Source organism: Komagataella phaffii, chromosome 1, assembly GCF_000027005.1.
Source record: "Komagataella phaffii GS115 chromosome 1, complete sequence".
NCBI classification, from domain to species: Eukaryota; Fungi; Ascomycota; class Pichiomycetes; order Pichiales; family Pichiaceae; genus Komagataella; species Komagataella phaffii.
The window spans coordinates 414,410-437,620 of NC_012963.1; the positions used below are offsets into that span (position 1 = coordinate 414,410).

Consider the following 23,211-nt stretch of genomic DNA (forward strand, 5'->3'; position numbering starts at 1 on the left):
GGTAATGACAACGTAGTAAGTGTCTGGGATCTTCGTTCTAATAAACCAAGATTTTCCAAGCATGAACACAAAGCTGCAGTGAAAGCAATATCTTGGAGTCCAGACAAATTATCATTACTGGCGACAGGTGGAGGGTCTGCCGATAAACATATCCATTTCTGGAACACAACCACAGGCTGCAAGGTCAATTCTTTGGATGCAGGATCTCAAATATCATCACTACATTGGGGTTATTCAAACACTACTGGAAGAGAAATTGTGGCCACCCATGGATACCCTAACAACTCCATCAGCATTTATTCATATCCAACGTTGCATAAAACAGGGGTAATCAATGACGCTCATGATGCCCGTATATTGAACAGTGCCTTGTCGCCAGACGGAACTACTTTGGCAACAGTGGCAGCTGACGAAAGTCTCAAGTTTTGGAAGCTTTTTGACATCAACAGGCGCAAATCTACTCTCAATGGATTTGCTTCATTGAAGGATGATGCTAATAAGATGGGGGACTCTTTCATGATTAGATAAAAATAGACACAGCCTACATATAATAGATCATTTGATTTCTCCCTGTGAACGGTTCCTCAAGCCCATGTGGACCATGTTCTTGGCTCAGGTTTTTGGGTTGGGATGGTGCTAGGTGCGTTGGGTCCAGTATCATTATTGTTCTGGCCAGTAGGCTGGAAAAGACCATGGCCTTGCTCCGGAATGAATTGCTGCATATTTGGAATAAACTTCGCAGAGACAATAGGTCCCACTATTAATCCCACGAACACTATTAGGATGATAATGAAAATTAAGAAGTATCTAATGGCACTCCTCCTTCTACGTGCTTTTTGCTTGAGGGAATAGATTCTTCCACGGTACTTCCTTGTGGGTTTTAGCCAAAACAAGATACTACTATGCCATTGATCAACAAAAGGCACCAGCAAGAATATGGAGATGACGAATAGGATTGTATGGCCTATTACAAAGTCCGCCGCAAATAGACTAAGTTCTATAATTTTCACCAGGAACTCTCGTAATGGTTGAGATAAAATGAGCACTCCCAATCCGCTTCCAATCCACTTACCTGACCACCAGGCCCTATTAGAGCTGTCCAAAAGAGTCTCTCTGGTTAGTAATAAGATCTTTACTCCTTGAAGAATTGCTCTCTGAATGAATATAGAGCAGATCAATCCTGCCAGGGTTCGGGTAAAATTCCAATTTTCTAATAGCCATAGTACGAGGAAGGCAAGCACATGATTGAACAACCCCATTCCATGAGCAATACCTGCCAATAAACTTGCAGTGTTCTTAAAACAGACGGAGAAAATGGGGCCTGTAAGGCAAGACAAGATAAAAACAACCAGAAGAGTAACAATATTGAGTACGATTGGCAACATGGTGACTATGATGATCCTTATTACGGAATGTGTAGCTTCTACGTTCTTGACACCATTCTGGCTGTTTACGAAAGTATATGCAATGAATGCTGCTACTGCCTGAATAATGGGAATTATTAGCTCCACAAAGAAAGTACTGGCTAATGATGTCCGGTGTGTCATACTGATAGCGTGAGTAAAGTCCTGGTTACGCTCTGGCTTCTTGGTCCCCAGTATTCTCGACCTTCCACTTCTAGTAAACCCTATCCATGAATTTTGGTGCCATTTTGAATTTCCCCTGGTCAGCCACCTGATGTATTCCCTATAGTCTAAGAAGAATTCCAAAATAACAAATTGGTGTGGATTAAATATAAATGGGGAGACACACAGGGCTACTAAAGTAATCCAAAACCAAAGAAGCGCAGGTTTCCACATTGACAGTGTTGCAAACAAGAGCACCAAAAAGAGTCTAGCGCCAGAATAAATAGAAGTTGGTGCATAATTGGCGTACAAGTGAGTGAATGAATTCCTGGTAATGGCAAAGCTTCTTCCTGTAGAAATATATTTAGCTCCTCCGAAAACTAAATCACTTTTTAAGGAATTGGAATAAATTTGGCAAACAAACACTTCGAATAAAGGTGATAATGATAGAAAATGAAGGAAAAGTCTTGAAAATGCTTTGTAAACTCCTCTTTCAATCAGTTCTTGAATAAAAAGAGGGGCAAATGAAATAAAAAAACAGATGAAAATGGAAAATACAAATCTTGAAACCCAATCCAGGACGGGCGTGATTTGGTAGCATCCAATAGGTATTTGTAAATCGGTAATAGGGACATTTTTATCGTAAATGCATTTAATAGACTCGTATGATAAAGCCCCCAGGTTCAACAAAACTAACATAAACGTTTGCACTGACAAAATGATAAACAAGTTATTGATGTGGAACCCTGGATGGGCATAATAAAACGACAAAAACCTGTCCAGTGGTAGTTGTGTGCCCAGGTAATAGTATTCCCTGGACAGCATTTGCTCACCCATACCAGCTCCGATTTTGGTGGTGAAGTTAAGAATGGATCCAAATCCAAGATCTCTTCCCTTTCCACATTGATAGTAGTCGCAATGCTTGATTCTTCCTCCCCTCATCAAAGCATTCATTCCGGCGTAGATATCTTCATTTAAGTGTAATCCTTTTTGTGCCTTGGATATACCCCCTCTTGTAGTCATGAAAATTGCATTCAAAAAATCTGGATGACCATAGTGCAGTTTTCCACCTATTTCGGCAAGAGTACGGGCAAAAAGCGTTCCAAAAGTCTGTTCTTTACCAGCTGCAACATCTCCTAATACTCCCGAGTTTTCGGAGAATATGTACTCCCTAGCTCCAACAATTGCTACAGGACTGTTATTTTTATCAGCAACTCCTGGAATGTAGGGCGAAGTAGTATCAATCTCCATCTCTTCAAACTCAGCCAGCACAGACCTAATCTTTAGACATTCTTCCAAGTAATTGTCTTGATTGGCGTCTATCACCTGGATGTACTCACCTCTATAAAATATCAAAGCGTGATTCTGGTTGTCAGATTTACCGTCCCCCAAAATTGGATTTCCTGATAGTCTAATTCTGTATACTGGGGCCAATGTTCCGTCTTCATTTTTATTTCTACCTGAATAAAGGACGGAATAAAAGAAACATTCTTCTCCAACCTCTACTTTCTCAAGACTAACAATTTTGAGATCTGGATAAACTTTCAAAATAGCCATGGTGTCTTCCATCTCTCGTTCAGAAAATTGTTGGTATCTCTGCATTGATACTATCAAATGAAATTTATTCCTGGCAACACAATCCAAGTAGTCTTCTAGAAATTCTGTTTCAATGACATCCTCTAGGATATCAGGATTTTCCACACGATGCAAGAGTCTCACAGCTTTGAAATAGTTCATGAATCCACTCACGGTTCTATACAAAGTTTGCCCTCTCAAAGAAGCCCAAATCCTTGTTCTTAGGGTATACTCGGGTGATGACGACTTGTATCCAACACAATAGAATGGCAGATCATAAGTTTTACTCTCAAGTAGCCTTGATTCAAGTTCTTTGCTTGTCATATCAAGCTCAGGAAATTCGTAATCACCAGTTGCATGGGCCATTAATTTGGTATCATTCACAAAGCACCCCCATTCTATGGGGTATATTTGTTTCAGGTATTCCAGTAATGTCAATCTAGAGTTTTGATCTTCTTTGATAATCTCTTTCAAAGAAAAAAGTATCTTTTCCCCATAATGAGGAACTAGAACGGTAAATATCGGCATTGCTTGGGTTGAAACCGGTTCTGGCAAGGGTGTTGATAACGACTGGGCAAAAAACGAAACTCTTCGTTCTGCCTCAGAAAAAGGGATGAGGTAGTCTTTCAAAGTGAGAGAACTGTCGTCCTGACTTACGAAGAAAGACGGCTGTCGTAGAGTTGTCCTTCCATCAGCTTCGTCGGGGATTTGGTTATAAACCAGCCTATGAACGTGATCCACCGAGAGTAAGTGCTCTCTATACATGGAAATGACGACGGCGTTCCAAATTTGAGAGATTAACACCTTGGGTTTGTATTTCACTTCCATTTCTGACGTGGATAGAATCTTGGAATAAATCCTTTGAGGTAATCGAGTGAAGATGTTTCTCCAGGGAGAGAGAACCGATATTCCGAGAGAAAATGACAATCCTACGGAAAACACAATATTGAATATGATGTACCACAGATACGTGTCCAAAAAGAAAAGGATAAGATCTGTCAAGAACATAAGGACTAAAACCACTTTCGGGTGATGTTGGCAAAGCACTTTACCAATCAAGGCATCCCCGATACATCTGGTCATCTCCAAGTTGGACAAGTTTCTGATAGGATCTCTTAATGACAAAGTCAGGAAAAAATACGATTCTGTGAATTTTGCGCCAAAGATCAATATCCAGATGAGGTGGGATAAAATTTGACTTCTGGTGCTCAGTCTTGGGTACGAAGCAGTAAAGATATCCTGAGCTGATATTTGATTTCTATTGAAACATCCCACTATTCTACCCAATGGTTGAATGGAGCAAAAAAGCACGGTTATAATTGAGATCACGAACTGAACAATGGACAAAATAAATGCATTGTGTGAGAATACATCTAGTGGGATAAATCCAAAAATGTAAACTGAAGGTGCCAGATTAATGCAAAATAAGAAGAACATTAACAGTAACTTCAAAATGATGGTCTTTGTATAAAACCAGGTAGCTGGAAGGAATGTCCATTCACAAAATACTGCTATAATTTGAACTAAACAGGCAATGACTCCAGCTAATGAACAGGACGATAAAACAGCTGCCGGTGTTGGTTGGTTATTCAGCAATTGAGAGTAGTCCTTGGTGTAAAGCGTTCCTGAATTGAAGCACGTATAATACCAAAACATGCATAAATGGATAACCCATATTCGGTTGAAATTAGTGGCCAAATGCCACCACGACCTATTCTCCTTATAAGTTTTGTAAAATACTTTCTCCCATTTTACTTCACCCAGTTTTGAATACCATTCATACGACGGCAAACTGATAAGTTTTGTTTTATCCAAAAGACGCAGTTTCTTATAGTTATCATAGTACCAAAAGAATTGATTAACGTCATCGTAGCCGATCACTCTATTATGGTCCCTTTCCCTTTGGACGTAACAATTTTCCCGTAGATGGTATTGCTGATCCCTAATATAGTTATAGATCGGAGTGACAACTCTGTCTAGATAATCAAATTCTGGAAAGAAAAGACTGATGTCTTCGTTTGCCTTTGTGAAGTTCAAAAAATCCAATGCGGTCTTGTAAATAAAGCAGATTAATTCGGGCATAAACCGTAATTGGTTAGCCTCTCCCCAAATGAGAAGATATAAGGCCACCTGTTCAGTCAAGTCTGAAGTAGAGAGTTGATAGCATCTCTGCTTCCAACGATACTGAATAGCGTTGAAGAGATTGGACGCTTTCAAATTGGCCAATGAGTACTCATCTGGGTAATCTGTATCCTTCTTGGTGTACATGCTCTTGCGATTGGATTTTTTGTCATTCAACACCCATTCAAAGTCAGGATCAAACTCCAACTGCGTGATAAAGTACCATTTACGGTAATTACTATGTTCTCCTCCAATGTAGTCTGAGTGGAGAGAGACCAAGGCCACATGGGGTTCAGTCCTACTACATCTTGAATTGAGCTGAACCATGTAATGATCATACATGTTCATCACAGAATCATGTTGAAAACCAAAAATGTTTCCCAACTTCAAAAAGATGCTTAAGATTTCTTCTTTGGTTAGAGGGCTCTCTTTATTAGACACCCAAGAGTAGTACGGCTCGTTAAATGGAGTTTCGATCTCTGGCTGATCCGAGATTTCTTGACTCTCATTGCTAATCATCTGAGGGAAAGGATTGCAGGGCGTAGGAGGTATGGTTACTGTATATCAACTCTGTGTGAACTGAAATGTTAGGCCAAATCATGTTTGTGTCAATAGAGAGTTGATGTTGTGCGGCGAGCTTTGTATGCATAACAGGCATAATGTTTGGCTTAGCATCCTGGGGAATGAGACACATTTAACCATCGCAAGGAGATGACGTCGGCAGGCCAAAAAGTAGTCGGAGCTGTAATCAACACATGGCCAAGTACAGATATGCGCTGAATAGCCTAGTGATTCCTGTGATGTATTCACGGCTGCGCAAAACTGGAGACATCACAACGGCATGCATACGAAAGGAATGAAAAACCTGAAAGAAGAAACGGAACTGTTGTCTCCATAGAGACTGCTCGTGTAAGAACAACTCCTTCCCTGAAAAGTTTCTCAATATACGCGTCGAATTAATCGCATCGGGGAAGATTGGCTATGCCCCGAAAAAAACACCTAAAAATAGAGACTCAAGATCACTCTGAATCAGTCGCGGAAGAAAATGCATGTACAAGCTTTCTTGAGATATACCTCCGCTTTAGGAAAAGCTCAACGCGCACAACAATAAACCGCTTCGTCGAGTTTCCTGATTCGGCCAATGCCTGGACCTTTGAATCAACTCTCTATTTCCGACAAAACGGTTCCATTTTGGATATATAAATCCAGATTGGCAACTTTCGTTCTTTTCTTCTCACCCAGGAAGTTTTCAGATTGTTCGCGTCTCACAAAGATAATCAAAATATGTTTAAATCTCTGTGCATGTTAATAGGATCCTGCCTATTGAGTTCAGTCTTGGCAGCAGATTTCCCCACTATAGAAGTAACTGGAAACAAATTTTTCTACTCCAACAATGGATCCCAATTCTACATCAAGGGTGTTGCGTACCAAAAGGACACATCTGGGCTCTCTTCAGACGCCACTTTCGTTGATCCTTTAGCTGACAAGAGTACCTGTGAGAGAGATATTCCATACTTGGAAGAACTTGGAACCAACGTCATCCGTGTTTATGCTGTCGATGCAGACGCCGATCACGATGATTGTATGCAAATGTTGCAAGATGCCGGTATATATGTCATTGCCGACCTTTCCCAGCCAAACAACTCTATCATTACTACTGATCCTGAATGGACTGTTGATCTTTACGACGGTTACACTGCTGTGCTTGACAATTTGCAAAAATATGACAACATTCTTGGATTCTTTGCCGGCAATGAAGTTATCACCAACAAGTCCAATACTGACACAGCTCCATTCGTTAAGGCTGCGATCCGTGATATGAAAACTTACATGGAAGACAAGGGTTATAGATCGATCCCTGTGGGATATTCTGCTAACGATGACGAACTTACCAGGGTTGCCTCGGCCGACTACTTTGCTTGTGGAGACTCCGATGTTAAAGCCGACTTCTATGGTATCAACATGTACGAATGGTGTGGAAAGGCTACTTTTTCCAACTCTGGATATAAGGACAGAACCGCAGAGTTCAAAAACTTGTCTATTCCCGTTTTCTTCTCTGAGTATGGTTGTAACGAAGTTCAACCACGTCTGTTCACTGAAGTTCAATCCCTTTACGGTGACGACATGACAGATGTCTGGTCTGGAGGTATTGTCTACATGTACTTTGAAGAGACTAACAACTACGGTTTAGTCACCATCAAGTCAGATGGAGATGTTTCTACCTTGGAAGATTTCAACAATCTCAAAACTGAATTGGCCAGCATTTCTCCATCAATCGCTACCCAGTCGGAAGTTTCTGCTACTGCTACCGAAATTGACTGTCCTGCTACTGGAAGCAACTGGAAGGCCTCTACTGATCTGCCACCAGTCCCAGAACAGGCTGCTTGCCAGTGCATGGCTGATGCGCTATCCTGCGTTGTGTCTGAAGATGTCGACACTGATGATTACTCTGACCTATTTAGCTACGTCTGTGAGAATGTCTCCAGTTGTGACGGTGTCAGTGCGGATTCAGAATCCGGAGAGTATGGTTCTTACTCTTTCTGCTCATCCAAAGAAAAGCTATCGTTCCTGCTCAACCTTTACTACTCTGAGAATGGGGCCAAGAGCTCGGCCTGTGACTTCAGTGGGTCTGCTACCTTAGTCTCGGGTACAACTGCATCCGAATGCTCCTCTATCCTTAGCGCTGCAGGAACCGCTGGAACAGGATCCATTACTGGTATCACTGGATCGGTTGAAGCTGCCACCCAGAGCGGATCCAATTCTGGATCTTCAAAGTCCAGCTCCGCTTCTCAATCTAGTTCAAGCAATGCTGGAGTTGGTGGTGGTGCCTCAGGCTCCAGCTGGGCAATGACCGGGCTTGTGTCAATTTCCGTAGCTCTTGGAATGATTATGTCATTCTAAGCGGTTCACATTAATTAAAGGCACACAAGATTCATAAACAGTTACGCTCAAAGAGAGGGTGGAAAGACTAAAAGGTATCAATCCGTACCGACAACGCACGTACAATAGATGGTATGAATTGATATGGTTATTTTTTTAAGACAAGGAGCCAAGGAAGCAGTGTGGTTGTAGATCACATGGTTGCGCATTATCAGTCTTGAAAAAGTTTGACACTCAAATCTTTAGTACTCTCCTTCTCTACTCTGTTGAACATCTAGACTCCTTCTGGCCCCCTCCGAAGTCTAAGCCTCCATTTTCCATCCAACATCGAGGGGATTTTCGTTCGCGTTGTACCCAGCCTCTTTCTGCAACACGCTCTCTGCCGTCCAATAACAAAACAACAACAAAATCACGCTAACTGACCGATGTGCGCTGCTCCATCCGTGACCCATATGGATGATCATGGACCCTGTCTATGAAAGTCACGCTCAAGCTGTCAAGTTTCGCATCTCTTTAAATTTTTCAGAAACGTCACAACCCTCGGTCTTTTTCAACCAATAGACCGAATTAGGAAACCCTGCGTGGATATATTTAGCATCCTGAAAAATCACCCACTTGGGCGTGAATGTCTTGGCAAAACTGCTACCGAGATTGTTTTCCTATTCTGATCTTCCTTTTGGATAAATTTGTTTCCTTTTCCCTATTTTTTCCTTTCAATCCACTCTTTGTATCACCCCAAAGCAATGTTGTCCATTTTAAGTGCATTAACTCTGCTGGGCCTGTCTTGTGCTTCAGATCTGACCCCACCTATAGAGGTCACAGGAAACAAGTTCTTCTTCTCCAATAATGGATCCCAGTTCTACATGAAGGGTATCGCCTACCAACAGGATACATCCAACTCCACCACAGGCGACAACTTCATTGATCCGTTGGCCAATGTCGAGGCCTGCAGGCGTGATTTCCCTTATTTAGAGGAGTTACACACAAACGTCATCCGTGTCTACGCCATCGACGTAGACGCTGATCACGACGAGTGTATGCAATTGCTTGAAGAAGCAGGTATCTACGTTATTGCTGACCTTTCTGAACCAGGTGATTCCATCATCACCACTGATCCGGCCTGGGATGTTCACTTGTATGACCGTTACACCTCAGTTATTGACGAACTGCAACAGTACGACAACGTTCTAGGTTTTTTCGCCGGTAACGAAGTTATCACAAACAGATCAAACACCGATGCTGCTCCATTCGTCAAAGCTGCAATCCGTGATATGAAGGCTTACATGGAAGACCAAGGCTACAGACAAATTCCAATTGGTTATTCTGCCAATGATGACGCGCTGACAAGAATTTCTTCCGCTAACTACTTTGCTTGTGGTGACTCGGACGTTAGGGCCGACTTCTACGGTTACAACATCTACTCCTGGTGTGGTAGATCTTCTTTCACAACTTCCGGATACGACGATAGAACCGAAGACTTCAGAAACCTTTCAGTTCCTCTCTTCTTCTCCGAGTATGGTTGTAACGAAGTTCAACCACGTCTGTTTACTGAAGTTCAAGCCCTTTACGGTGAAAACATGACTGATGTCTGGTCCGGAGGTATTGTTTACATGTATTTCGAAGAGGAAAACAATTACGGTTTGGTTACTATTGAACCCGATGGAGATGTTTCAACCTATTCGGACTTTAACTACCTTAGATCGGAATTGGCCACTATTTCTCCATCGCTCGCTACTCAATCTGAAGTTTCTGCCACCGCCACCGAATTGGAATGTCCACCAACCGGAAACAACTGGAGAGCATCTACCGATCTTCCTCCAACTCCAAACAAGGAGGTATGTGAGTGTTTGCAAAATACACTTGCATGTGTTGTTGCTGACGACGTTGAACCTGAAGACTACGCAGACATTTTTAACTACGTTTGTTCGCGTATTGAGTGTGGAGACATTGGCACCGATGCAGAGATTGGTGAGTACGGTCCTTACTCTTTCTGTGATGCCAAGGAGAAACTTTCTTTCGTTTTGAACTTATATTACGAGGACCAGAATGGTGCCTCTTCTGCTTGTGACTTTGACGGCTCTGCCTCGATCGTAAGTACCACTGCCGTTTCCTCTTGTGTCTCCATTTTGCAGTCTGCCTCCACCGTTGGTACCGCGCCAAGCTCCAGTAGAACTGCCACTGGTTCAGGCAGCTCAGGCACCGGATCTGGATCTGGATCATCTGCCGACGCCACTTCCACTGAATCCGATGATGCTGCATTTATTCACAAGCCAAAGTCTGGATCAGAATTATTAATGGCCGCATTCTTTGTAACATTTGTGACCTCAGGATTCACTTACACTCTTTTATAGTCAATTTTTTTCAAAAAAATAGAAAATATGGTACATTATTTATTTTACTGAGCGACCATGAATATTTCATTGAGGGCTTTGGAGTCCATAACCGCAGCACGTTTCTGTTTGATCCACCTTGATCTCACTGCAAGCCTTGAAGCAATTATATTTGTGTTTGATTTCGGCAGCAGCATGCTTTCTTTAGTGACTGTGTTTTCAATAAGTCCTTGCTGTTTCAGGTTGTCTTTTGCTTCCCTTTTAGCCTCCCTTTTAGCTTCCTTTTTAGCTTCTCTCTTGGCTTCTTTCTTAGCCTCTTTCTTAGCTTCCTTTTTGGCCTGCTTTTCGGATTTTTCCTTCTTGGGTTTATGTTTACTCTCTTTTTTATCTTGCTTTTCTTTCTTTTCTTTCCTTTCCTTTTTTTCCTTCTTTAACAACTTCCTCTGCACTTCTGCATCCTCTATACTCTCGCTTATTCGCCTCTTACGCCTTAAAACAAACGCTTTGGCCTCTCTATCCCAAGTGCTTTGCAAGGTCTCCCCTTTGACAAACGCAATTCCCCATTTACCATTGATCACATTCTCTTTTCTTTGTCTATCCAATTCGTCGCCTATCTCAGTCTCTTTCCCGTTCAAACGTCCCAAAAGTCTCTGAAAAACGTCCAAGCCAGTGCACTCGCCGCTGTCAAACTCATCCTTCTTATTCTTACGAGCCAGCTTGGCTCCCAATCCGGTATTATCATCCTTGACTCTTACCTTAATGTGTGTGGTTGTGGCATGAGAAACCAACCCCAGCCCTGATCCAGGTGTCCAGCCCAGCTTTTCCAGATGCTGATGGCCAAATCGGGAGGTATCGTTGGACCATGTTGTGTTTCTTGGGTCTAACCCAAAGCGTTGTCTATTCTTTGGTTCAGCCAATCCCATATCAGTTGTGTGCTATTGATGTTGCCTGTCTTACAAAGAAAAAAATATAGAGAAAAATTTGAGAAAAAATAAACTTAAAAACAATAATAAAATCACATTGTTAGCTTCGAACCTGCGGTCTTCTGAATTCAACTTTCCATCTGGCCAACATCCCAAAATTTTCAAATTTCACTCTGTTCCAGACCCGCGAGAATTTCCAGATCAGGGAATTGCCAAATATTGCCACATAGAGTATCTAGCTTAACCACACATGCAGTTTTACCACATGACACATGAGGTGAGGTATTTCGAAGGAATTTCGATGGAATTTCAGACGATGCAAGGTTGATCTAACCACACAGTAAAGGAAAAAACTAATCGGAGTTAACGAAAGAAGGCCCATGAAATAATACACATTTTATAAAAAAAAGCTAACAGTGGTATCAAGCTACTATTTCGGAGCAGAAATAATCAAAATAAAAACAACAAAAGAGAAGAATCGAAGATCAGGCTTCCATCGCTTAGGAGTCTAGGATACCCCAGTACTTCTCAGCGTTGAAAGGACCATCGGCCTTCCAGTAATCGTTGAAAGCGTTGAAAGCAATACAAGAAGAACCGATCTTCTGACCTAGAGATTGGACAGCAGCCTGTTGGTTTGACTTGGAAGGAACGGCAGCACCGTTGGTGTCTCCCTTTGAAGGCCATCCGGACTCGACAATGAGGACATCCTTGCCACCACAAGCGGAAGAAACTCTTTGGATCTGCTCAGCAGCCCAATCACCAGCTCCAGAGGCAGCAATGCCACCGTCAAAGAAAGCGTGAGCGTTAACGGCAACGTACTCGTCAGCAAAGTCACACAACCCTGGGTTGTTGATGACAGCAATGAAAGTGTCGACAGAAAGAACTGGACCGGTGAAACCAGCAGATCTCAAGGCAGATTTAGCGGTAGAAACGTATTGACCGATTTGGGAAACAGTGGCCTCACCGTTGTTGACCAACTCGTTACCAACAGAGACAGTGTGGACATCGTCCCAAGAACCGTATGACTTGACAGCGGAGGCAATAGCACTGACACCGCTCTCGATAGCATCAACAAAGAAGATTCCCAAAAACAACTTTTGACCTGGGGCCTTGGCCTTGAAGACGTTCTCGACTTGGTTACAGTCAACACCGTACAATCTGATGATCTCGTAGCCGGTCAACTGGGAAAGATCGGAAGCGACCTCCTCTGCAGTCTTACAGCCACCACCGGCTTGGTAAGGAGAGTAGGTGACACCTTTGGTTCCAGCGGAGAAGCTACCGGAAGAGGCAGGAGCGGAAGCAGAAGAAGCAGAGGAAGGAGCTGATGAACTGGAAACAACAGCTGAAGGAGTCGACTCTGCGAAAGTTTCAGCGTGCTCTTGGACCTGGGCTGCTGCGGTAGCCTCAACGGTGGAACCATCGACAACGATGGTCTTGGTCACGACGACAACACCTCTCTTGTCATGTTGATGGTGGGCGTGCTCCAAAGGTCTGGCCACGGCCAACGAACATGCCAACAGTAGGTTAACGATAGATTTAACTTGCATGGTTGATAAAAGGAATGACTAGTGTGGGAAAAACACTTAAAAAATAGAGTGAGTGAAGGATATAGTGACCTTTTGTATGAAAATCGTCAAAATGTGAAGAAAAGGAAGAAGAGAAAACAGGGAAGAATTTTGGCCCACTAAAAGGCCGATACCTAGTGCCAAGGTAGCATCGAGACTCGATCTCCTCCTGTGAGGCTGCATTTGAAACAATCTCGTCGCGATTTTGTTTACCTTTTTTCAAATGTAGACGCTGACAAAAGTAGGGATGAAGGCTGACGCGAAACAAAGATGAGATTTGAGCAGTGAACACTAGGAGGGCATTAGCGGAAAGCACTTGGTTCAGGGGGATCAGTCCGTTAAAGAAAAAAGAAACGACCTTTAATTACATGCAGGAGGAGGAACAAGGAGACATCATGTACGACAATTGCCCTCGTATGAGGGATGAGGTCGGCTTTAATGGGGCAACTTCTATTGGACGGGAGACTGATGAGATTAGGTTTGTAATCTGTGTAGGTGCTGAAAACGATGATTTGAAATTTTTTTTGAGATCAAGAAAAAAACTTGTGAAAAAACGTTCGATGCTCGAATCTGATTTCTTAGAAAAAATTGAACTCGGGGCGAGCTGGGAATCGAACCCAGGACCTCTCACACCCGAAGCGAGAATCCTACCGCTAGACCACACGCCCTGAGGCAAATCAGTCTTGGTAAATGATAGAGTGGTGGTATAGTAAGAGCTTATTCTCAGGCGCCCAAAAACCACCATTGAAACTTCCAATTGATAGATTGTTACATTTCCTGTTTAAAAAGGCTGATTTGTTTCACAGTCTGATCTAATTCAATGGGTAAACCTTAATATTGCGTTTCCATGTGAAAACTTATTGTTCTTACACAATCCATCACAAAATAATTATATTTCCACTAGTATAATAATATAACTCGAAAGATCGAACACTACAAAGCAACTCCTTCAGCAGCAAGTTCTGCTCTTGACTCATCAGTCTTCTTCTCAACGTCTGCAACAAAGTCTTCCAACTTGGTGGTTGGAGCGGATGGCAATTCGCTTATGTTCTCAGAGGCAGTCTCCGAAATTTTCACATCAGCAGCAGATTTAGGGACTTCCTTCTCAGAAGTTTCAGCAGGAATGTCAGCCTTGGCTGAGGTGGATGCAGTTCTGACAGGGAAAGCTTGCTTGACGTACTTGCCTACTGGTCCCAATTGGGTCTCAGCCTTATCCAATAAAGGCTTTGATTTCTCAATGGCTAGAGTCTGTAAGTCGTCGGCCTTGTTCTTTGCAACTTCGGCATAACGGGTAACGGCTTCGTCAATCTCTTTCTGATAGATTTCGTACAGCTTAGGTACAGTGAAAACCACAAGGGTGGACACAAATAACAGCCACCAGACAGAGATCAATCCTGTCAAGATGTACAATATGTAAGAGATACCAGCAGCTTTGAATGTGTTTTCCACATTCTCAGCATAAAGCAATTGCTGAAACTTCAACTCAAATCCAGACAGATACTTGGCGACGTGATCAGCCACAAGAGGAGCCTTACTGGAGAGTTTTGCAAAGTAATCAGGGCGGATTCTGCTAATGAATCCCTGACCGACAGCAATCTTACCTATGAATTCAGCACTTGCAGTGGCAAAGAGTACATAAGTAGCCAGTCTAAAGACCAATTTGAACACATTAACGTATCGGATCAGCAACAATGCAACAATGATTCCCCCAAAGACCGTACCAGTCTTAATTGGGTTCTTCCAAGTTAAAATTGATGCAGACTTCTGGCTGAGGCATTTACCACCACAGCAAGTGGTTTGAGGGCCCTTTGATTCGATTGATTCAGACATTTTCAACAACAATTGGTTCAAGTTTCGAAATGTATTATGGAGAGAAAATCGCCTTGTTCGGTACCTATCGTGTGCAACAGGAAAAGCAATCGCGAGAAAATCTCCTTTGGGAAGTTACTACTTTAATTGGTTATAATAACGGTATTAGCATGCCGAATAATTGAATCAGATTAGGGAAATTGTTTGATGAAAATTAGTTTCCGATGACGGAATACATGGTTGCCAAAGGCTCTCCGAATTTTCTGACAAGTTCCGAAACATAGGTTCATAAAGTGTTCACCAGCCAATAGATATGCACGAAAAAATCGTGCACTCTTGATTCTATTGTTTTGTCTATTGTTTCAGGCTGGCTTGCCTGTCCCACATGTGTTTTGAAGGTAAAACCATTGTAGTGCTCATTTCTCCTATTGAAAATTGAATAAGCTTCGAATCTGATTTGAGTATTGCTTGTTTGTTCAGTCTAGTATGTGCCTCAAAGAGACTGAGCAATTGTTTGTATGTGTAAACTTTTGAGCCAGCGGTGGTCAATCTAAGAAAATCAGTAATGAGCTGGACATACAATTCCGGGATGCAGGAAACAAGCATTCTGCTAAGCTCCAGAAATGGTTCCAAGCCCTTCAACCTATCTCTTGATTCTAAAAGATGATCCCAATACTTGAACTGCTTCTTGCTATACTTCAAATACTTTTCAATCCAAATCTTGAAATGGTTGGAGATGGCCAAGAATTGGTCAATCGGATTTTGTAAATTCATTTTGAATCCTTCAAATATTTCTTCAAATTGTTGCTGTTGAGATTTTAGCTTGTCCATATAACAAGAATATGATGAATCAATGTACTTGGATTCGACATTGGATGTGTTTGACAATTTGCTGCAATGCTGAAAATACTGACAAACTTTTAGATTGTTGTCAAAATGGTGTTGGATGCAAGCCATTGTATTTTTCACACCTAGTTGTAATTCACCCAGGACCCTATCTATTTCGAGTGCATCATCAATAATCTCGTCAACTTTGAAATATTCTCGTTCTTCAGCTTTGAATGAGCTCATATAAGACAGTAGTTTGTTCCTTACTTCATCATCTTCCAAGGATTCAATATACTCTTGGTATATTATCCCAAGTTGAGCTGGTTCTCTCAAGTAGGCCATCAAATCATCATAACCATCCATTTCGATTGATATCTTGTTTCGAGAAGTCAACCAACGGGAAGCAGAATCCTTAATCAGACAGTATAGCCAGTATTGGTCGTCTCTGTTTGTGAGATATGAAGCATACAGAGCTGAGCTTCGAACAAGATGAGTCTCCAAAATTGCAGAAATATCAATAGAAACGTTACCTGGAAGATCTTTGACAAATGATAGGTTTCCAAAGGTCTCCAGCAACTTTGGTATTCCATGGTATTCCGTGTAAATGTCATGAAGAAATCGTAAACTGAGATCCATCATTGTTGAGAGGTTATTAAACAAGCTCAATTGCTGCTCGTTCTTCAATGGGCAGTTCCTCTTGTATATCCAGATGCATCTGTTTAAGCTCATATAGTAGGAGCATTCATATTGAATCAGCCGATAAAGACTAGACGAGTTGGGTTCCCCAGATCTGGCAATATCCCAGAAGGATAAAGCGTAGGGGTTAAGTTCCTGGTGCCAACTCTGATCATATTGTTTGCTTGCAATGGTAAGAGGGTGAGGCATTGGCTTATCCACCTGAAAGATGTCCCGCTCTATATATAAGACAGCTCATGGTGATAGTGAAGCAGTTGTGAAACACGCTTCCGGAAAGTAACAAGCGATGAGGGGGAAATTCCGTATTAAGTTCTTTCGAGGGTAGACGTAAAGACAGTGGAGTTTGGTGCGCGATTCTATCATTATCATCAAATGGCTGAAATACACCCTCCAAACTAATAATGTCACTGTCAAGTTGGAGACAATTCTCCTTCTTTGAACTAACCCCCATCAAGGATCCCAATTTGGGCTCAGAAAAATCTCTCTACTCAGATCCTTCTTTGACAAGCGTATGTGCTTCCCCAGAATATCTAATTATTGCCACTGCATTCAACAAGGTCCAGCTGATCACTAAAGACTACATTAAAAAATTCGATTTCACAGCATACGAATTGGGATGGAATATCGTACACTTGGTTTACTTGACTGATTCTCATTTTTTGTGTACAATTGCTGAAAGACAGGGCTTCCCTCTGACTCTCAAACTGTGGAATTTGAAAAAGCTGATGGCTATGGAGAAATCGGATGAGTCTTTAGAATTCGAATTCCATTCTTCTTGTCAGATTGCCAATGGGAACAATAATTTCCCCATGACTGCATTTACTCACTGCAATAATTTCTCCATCCTATGTTTTGGATTTAGTAATGGGAGTGTTATCTTGGTTAGAGGGGATCTACTACATGATAAAGGAACCAGACAGAGACTAGTATTTGAGAGTAATGAGCCAGTGACCAACTTGCTGTTCAAGGACGAAAACTCTTTGTATCTAACCACCACAAGCAAGATTTATACTATACCAACAACAGGTAAGAATCAAGGGAAACCTGATAAGATTATTGATAGAGGTGTTGGAGTTGACATCGGCTGCTGTACTTTAGACCACAAGAGGCATCTTGTCGTAGGAAATGACTCAATGTTACAATGCTATTCAACCAGAGGTAAATCGAATGCCATTGCTTTGGACATATCCAAAAAAAAGCTCTTTGCGTTTGGAAAATACATCTTGATCATTTCCAACGATCACAAATTGTTGATAATAGATGTCATCAACATGTTTATCGCCCTTAATGAGAACATTGAAACTGCTATCAGCAACATCTTTCTTCTATGGGATGATGTGTATATGCTGGGTTCAGACGGAGTTCTTTATCGAATACACGAACTAGACCAGAAAGCTCAACTCGATATTGTCGTTTCCCGAAATTTGTACGATATTGCCATAAGGCTTGCTCAATCAATGACTGGTATTGAAGAAAGTGATATTCTAACTGTTCACAGAAAGTATGGAGATTACTTATATGAACAACAATCATATGGCGAGGCAATGACTGAGTACATCAAATGTTTGGCTCTCGGGAAAACCAGTGAAATAATTGCAAAGTATAAGGATAGTTCAAAAATATCACGACTGGCTTTGTACCTAGAAGCTATGGTTGAAGAAGGCCAGGCAAGAAAAGACCATATCACTTTATTGTTATGTTCCTATTGCAAACTGAAACAGATTGACAAACTTTTAGAATTTCCTCAAAAACACCCAGATGTTGAGTTTGATCTCTTCACCTTGATTGATCTCTGCAGAGAGAGCGACTACTTAGAAGTTGCTTCGACTATTGCTAAACAATTTAACGAGCCGTCCATTGTAGTTGACATTGAACTGAATGATTTGAATAAAACAAAATCAACACTCGCATACTTGCGAACGTTGCAAATAGAAGACTTATTGAGAGTTTTACTAGATCATTTGAAACCATTTTTAACTCGCCTTCCGCACCCCACAACCAAACTCTTGATTGAGGTATTCACAGGCAAGTTCAAACCTACTCCTGTTTCTCAGGAAGAAAAAATATCTGAACCTGAAGAGAAGCAGTTTCCGGTTTTACAAAGCTATCAAGCATTTGTATCATATATGGCATCATTAACCGAAACCTCAACGTCGGAGAATGAACAAAAGGATGATATTTCACCCACTTATCTCCCTCCAAGACCCAGTATCATTTTTTCCTCTTTCATTGACCACCCCAATGAATTCATCATATTTCTTGAAGCATGCTTGGAGAGTCATGATTACTATGGTGGCAATGACCAGGATCGGAGCGATATTTTGACAACACTATATGAAGTATATCTGACGATGGCTCAGGAAGAGCCCGATCAGAAATCTGAATGGGAAGAAAAAGCATTGACACTGATCAAGAATAATAAAGCAAAAATGAATGAAACTTCTATCATATTGATTTCTAACCTATACGGGTTTAATGCCGGAGAAATGCTCGTAAGGGATCAACAGGTGGGATTTGAAATAGACCTATTTCGATCGGCGATGTCCAACGGAGATCTGCAGTCAATTCAGAGTATTTTGCAAGAGTATGCCGAAGAACAACCAGAGTTATACCGACTAGGCCTAAGCTACTATATCAGTGATCCTGATATATTCAAAAAAGTCGAAGAAAGTGGAGCTTTTAAACAGTTATTAGACACAATCACTACTAGAAACCTCATGACGCCTCTCCAAATTGTGCAAAAACTTGGTGAAAACAGTATAGCTACTGTAGGCATTGTCAAGGAATATCTTCTACGTTATGTTACCGCTATGAGGACTGAGATTTTAAACAATGAAAAATTAATCGACCACTATTCGAAGCAGATCGAACGAGACAATGCTCAGGTAGAAGACTTGAAGCATAATCCGGTGACTCTGCAGAATACTAGATGCCATTCATGTTCACTTCCCTTGGATCTTCCGATTATTTACTTTTTGTGCCATCACTCGTACCATGAACGGTGTCTGAACGACAGCGAGTATGAGAATAGTAAACACTTAAGATCCGAGTTGGAGTGTCCGAAATGCGCAGAGAAAACGGACACCATAACAGCGTTACGGAAGGAACAGGAAGAAGTGAGTCAGAGGAACGATTTGTTCGCAGTTGCCCTAGAAAACAGCTCCGATCGTTTCAAGACTATTACCGGGTTTTTTGCCAAGGGCAGCATATTCGACGGCGTGAATTACCTTAACTAGATCTGTGCTTACTTAACCCTGACATCACCCCATATAGCAAGCAGTATAGAGTAATATTCAGTAACCTCGAATACGATATGACGTAGTTTATTTTCGATTGTTGATAGCAGTTATGAGCGCTGACAGGACATTTCAATGTGGCCCCTGGAATTCGTGCCGTTTCTTCGTCTCTAAACAGAGGATAAACCGGCAGTCTTCAAAATGTCCCAAGAGAAGTTCACAAGGTAAGTAACCAAAGAATAACTTAACCATTCAGCTATTAACCAGCTTTCCTCAAGAACTCAGATATTTGGTACGATCTTTGAGACCACCGCTAGGTACGATGAGTTGAACCCAGTGGGTATGGGCGCCTTTGGTTTAGTCTGTTCTGCCAAGGACAAGCTTACGGAGCAACAAGTAGCAATTAAGAAGATTATGAAACCATTTTCCACTCCTGTTTTGGCCAAAAGAACTTACAGAGAGTTGAAGTTGCTAAATCACCTGAGACATGAGAATTTGATTACACTAACAGACATCTTTCTATCTCCTCTTGAGGATATTTATATTGTGACGGAGTTACAAGGAACGGACTTGCATCGATTGTTGACAAGCAGGCCGTTGGAAAAACAGTTCATACAGTACTTCCTGTACCAGATATTGAGAGCACTGAAATATGTGCACTCGGCCGGAGTTATCCATAGAGACTTGAAACCAAGCAACATTCTTATCAACGAAAACTGTGACCTTAAAATATGTGATTTTGGACTGGCTCGTATCCAGGACCATCAGATGACCGGTTACGTTTCTACAAGATATTACCGTGCCCCAGAGATCATGTTGACATGGCAGAAATATGATACAGAGGTCGATATATGGAGTGCAGGGTGCATTTTCGCCGAGATGATTGAAGGAAAGCCTTTGTTTCCTGGTAAAGATCATATCAATCAATTCAGTATTATTACAGAGTTACTTGGATCTCCACCCACTGACGTTATTGATACTATTTGCTCTGAAAACACACTAAGGTTTGTCCAGAGTCTGCCTCATAGGGAACCGGTGCCTTTAATAGAACGGTTCCAGGGAGTGGAGCCTGTTGCTATTGATTTGCTGGAAAAAATGCTGGTATTTGATGCACGTAAGAGAATCACTGCAGAGGAGTCTCTGGCCCACGAGTACTTGGAGCCCTACCATGACCCTACTGATGAGCCTGTGGCAGCAGAGAAGTTCGACTGGTCGTTCAACGATGCCGACTTACCTGTAGACACTTGGCGAGTAATGATGTACAGTGAGATTTTAGACTTCCATCAAGTTGAGGATCAATGATCTTCAAACTTTCATAAAAAGTAATACTCTCGTTTAATAAAGCCAGCCATTTAGATCGTTTTTGTTTAGAAACATTTCAGCGCTGTGTTTTTGTTCCTTGCACCAATCGATAACTGTAGGTAGTATGTTCTCCTCATCTGAATGTAGAAGATTCCCGAAAGACGATTTTTTAGTTGTTGCTGTAGTTGTAGCAGTTGATGTTGTGGTTGTTGCTGACACCACCGAAGAAGCTCTATCCCTTTGAGTATCAAGTCTGTTTGAGGAAAAAACCAAATCACGGAAAAGGACATGAACAACAGGAAGTGTTTGTACGGATGAAACAGCTTGAAATCTTTCGTTCAAGTTATTTAATTCTTCTTTACACTTGGACAGTTCGTCTTCCAACTCTCGTTTTTCCAGTTTTTCATTCAATGAAATAAAAGATGCTATTAATTTGTTAAGAAACTGCACCATCTTGAAGGACTCTACCATTGAGATAATATGAAATGGCGAAATACTGGGAGGTGGGTGTGAAGCAGCTGTTGTACTGGAAGTCAAAAAAGCGCTTGCAATATTGGAAAAAGTGCCCAACAATGTAGTCACTTTTAGTTGATGTTCGTAAAAAAAACTTGCATCCTTGTCACCTACTTGTGAATTGGCACTTGAGGAAATAAAATGATCTATTAGCTCTGATAGGACCGAGCCTATTTCCCAAAACGCCCAGATGCACCGTAAGAAGAGCAATTGAGAATCTTTGGAATCAGAATGAACTTCAGTGAACTGGCTCATGAAATCTGATACGTTGGATAACAAATGGCTTAGGCCTGTCATATGATTGTCATCATGTATGTTTATGAATGGGAACCTTAGTGTTGTCGAACGATTATTGGTGAAGTCTAATAGAACAAGGCCAGTCTTTAGGGTGTTCAAAGCTGTTGGATACGTGTCACCTGGTAGAAAACAATTCAGAAATTGGTCAAGTACTGGAAGAGGGGTTTCATCAAGTTTCGCATCCTTAGTGATACCACATTTTTGAACAATGTCTAAGATGGGCAGATTAGCAAAAGATGATATCAGTCGTGGCGAAGAAAAGGAAAGGGAGTAAATCAAATCCAAAGTTGCCAAAGAGAGATAACAACGGGCAAACAAAAAGGGCAGTGAATCGTAATCTAAATCTAAGGAACCCGCCCTATTGATCACTAAAACTCTCTGCACATTCTCGTACGTTTTCCAGTCATTGAAAACCGAAACTGTGATCGATAAACCAGTAGAGTAAGGTTGGCCAGTTAATATGAGAGCATAATCAGTCAAAACCCCGCTCATTAAAAAAATTAGCTTGAGAAGTTCATCGGATAAAAGATGAGATCTTATGCGGGGATATATAGATTGCATCTCAGTGACATGGTCTAGCAGGTCATTGAAATTGAATTGGCTCTCATAGGAACGTAAAAGCATTAAGATAGATTTGTCGAACAGTTCCAGTATGGGACTCCTTATCGCATCCCAAGAAGCCGATGAAGACCCATTGCTAACGTTGGAAAGAAGGGTAGAAAGAATCCGCTCGTCAAGCGGCAAAATTGGAAGACTTGAGTTGAAGCCTTGGGAGTAGTAGTTGTGAATATTGGATTCCAAAGTAGATGCCACCATATTTAAGGATTTTATCCTATTGTTTAAACTGGAAGTACTTGAAACAGATAATGCAGGAGACAAGTTTCTTTGCCTAGGTGCCTGGGATATTGAGTTCCGCTGAGATCCAGTTGCAGAGTAGAAATCATCCTCCGAGTCACTTTGGTAGATTGATGGGCGGCGAAAAGAATCAGCCGAAGCCACAGAAGACCTTCGATCACTAAAGGATGGGAGTTCGTATGGAACCTTCCAAAACAAATTTGTTGGCGGTACTGCCTTTGGAGACAGAAGCCCATCTCCTGGCACATTCAAACGGGGTAAGGAAACGGGATTGGCTGGAGGAATAGGGAGCGAAGCATGGGAGGGAACTGGTGAAGTTACGCTCTGCGAAGAGGAAACTGAATGAACGGATGACGACCTCCTGCGTTCGTACCCAGAACCATCTCTTGCGAATCCTTTGCTGGGACCCCTTTTCAAGGGCACTCTGGTAAAACTGCAAGAGCAGTTGTATTTGTAGCAGTTTGTACATGGTTTCAGCAAGGTATTCGAATTGGCCAAAAAAGTGGCATCGCACTTTATTTTTTTGCGACGACACTCGTCACAAGCCCTCGATACCTTGGAACGCTTCCGGGCAGAAGCGGACTGTGCCGTATCTTCAGAAACCAACTCAGGGTCCTTGGGGTCTATGGTTGGTATCATCAGATAGTTGAAAGGAAACTATCAGTGGGTGAAATTTATGGTGGGGAAGTCGCGAAGGAGTTTTCAAATTTTTTAAA

General features: G+C 41.8%; 10 protein-coding genes across 10 annotated transcripts; 4 read left to right on the forward strand and 6 right to left on the reverse strand.

The window, feature by feature from the left end:
• Nucleotides 1–584: 584 nt before the first annotated feature.
• PAS_chr1-3_0225 (Catalytic subunit of 1,3-beta-D-glucan synthase) lies at nt 585–5,780 on the reverse strand (the record flags this gene model as incomplete). Its single annotated transcript, XM_002489522.1, has 1 exon — nt 585–5,780. The coding sequence occupies one exon, from the start codon at nt 5,778–5,780 to the stop codon at nt 585–587; it is 5,196 nt and encodes a 1,731-aa protein (XP_002489567.1).
• A 765-nt stretch (nt 5,781–6,545) lies between these two features.
• On the forward strand, nt 6,546–8,162 carry PAS_chr1-3_0226 (Beta-1,3-glucanosyltransferase, required for cell wall assembly; the record flags this gene model as incomplete). Its single annotated transcript, XM_002489523.1, has 1 exon — nt 6,546–8,162. The coding sequence occupies one exon, from the start codon at nt 6,546–6,548 to the stop codon at nt 8,160–8,162; it is 1,617 nt and encodes a 538-aa protein (XP_002489568.1).
• Nucleotides 8,163–8,884: 722 nt separating this feature from the next.
• On the forward strand, nt 8,885–10,492 carry PAS_chr1-3_0227 (Beta-1,3-glucanosyltransferase, required for cell wall assembly; the record flags this gene model as incomplete). The annotated part of the gene is made up of 1 exon (XM_002489524.1): nt 8,885–10,492. The coding sequence occupies one exon, from the start codon at nt 8,885–8,887 to the stop codon at nt 10,490–10,492; it is 1,608 nt and encodes a 535-aa protein (XP_002489569.1).
• A 44-nt stretch (nt 10,493–10,536) lies between these two features.
• On the reverse strand, nt 10,537–11,394 carry PAS_chr1-3_0228 (Essential protein involved in rRNA and snoRNA maturation; the record flags this gene model as incomplete). The annotated part of the gene is made up of 1 exon (XM_002489525.1): nt 10,537–11,394. One exon carries the CDS (start codon nt 11,392–11,394, stop codon nt 10,537–10,539), a length of 858 nt encoding a protein of 285 aa, XP_002489570.1.
• Nucleotides 11,395–11,894: 500 nt separating this feature from the next.
• PAS_chr1-3_0229 (uncharacterized protein) lies at nt 11,895–12,941 on the reverse strand (the record flags this gene model as incomplete). Its single annotated transcript, XM_002489526.1, has 1 exon — nt 11,895–12,941. One exon carries the CDS (start codon nt 12,939–12,941, stop codon nt 11,895–11,897), a length of 1,047 nt encoding a protein of 348 aa, XP_002489571.1.
• Nucleotides 12,942–13,892: 951 nt separating this feature from the next.
• Nucleotides 13,893–14,789, reverse strand: PAS_chr1-3_0230 (ER membrane protein that interacts with exocyst subunit Sec6p and with Yip3p; the record flags this gene model as incomplete). The annotated part of the gene is made up of 1 exon (XM_002489527.1): nt 13,893–14,789. One exon carries the CDS (start codon nt 14,787–14,789, stop codon nt 13,893–13,895), a length of 897 nt encoding a protein of 298 aa, XP_002489572.1.
• A 333-nt stretch (nt 14,790–15,122) lies between these two features.
• Nucleotides 15,123–16,481, reverse strand: PAS_chr1-3_0231 (Hypothetical protein; the record flags this gene model as incomplete). Its single annotated transcript, XM_002489528.1, has 1 exon — nt 15,123–16,481. The coding sequence occupies one exon, from the start codon at nt 16,479–16,481 to the stop codon at nt 15,123–15,125; it is 1,359 nt and encodes a 452-aa protein (XP_002489573.1).
• A 212-nt stretch (nt 16,482–16,693) lies between these two features.
• Nucleotides 16,694–19,528, forward strand: PAS_chr1-3_0306 (uncharacterized protein; the record flags this gene model as incomplete). The annotated part of the gene is made up of 1 exon (XM_002489529.1): nt 16,694–19,528. One exon carries the CDS (start codon nt 16,694–16,696, stop codon nt 19,526–19,528), a length of 2,835 nt encoding a protein of 944 aa, XP_002489574.1.
• A 201-nt stretch (nt 19,529–19,729) lies between these two features.
• On the forward strand, nt 19,730–20,830 carry PAS_chr1-3_0232 (uncharacterized protein; the record flags this gene model as incomplete). Its single annotated transcript, XM_002489530.1, has 2 exons — nt 19,730–19,752; nt 19,807–20,830. 2 exons carry the CDS (start codon nt 19,730–19,732, stop codon nt 20,828–20,830), a joined length of 1,047 nt encoding a protein of 348 aa, XP_002489575.1.
• Nucleotides 20,831–20,863: 33 nt separating this feature from the next.
• On the reverse strand, nt 20,864–23,134 carry PAS_chr1-3_0233 (Hypothetical protein; the record flags this gene model as incomplete). The annotated part of the gene is made up of 1 exon (XM_002489531.1): nt 20,864–23,134. The coding sequence occupies one exon, from the start codon at nt 23,132–23,134 to the stop codon at nt 20,864–20,866; it is 2,271 nt and encodes a 756-aa protein (XP_002489576.1).
• Between the last annotated feature and the right edge of the window lie 77 nt (nt 23,135–23,211).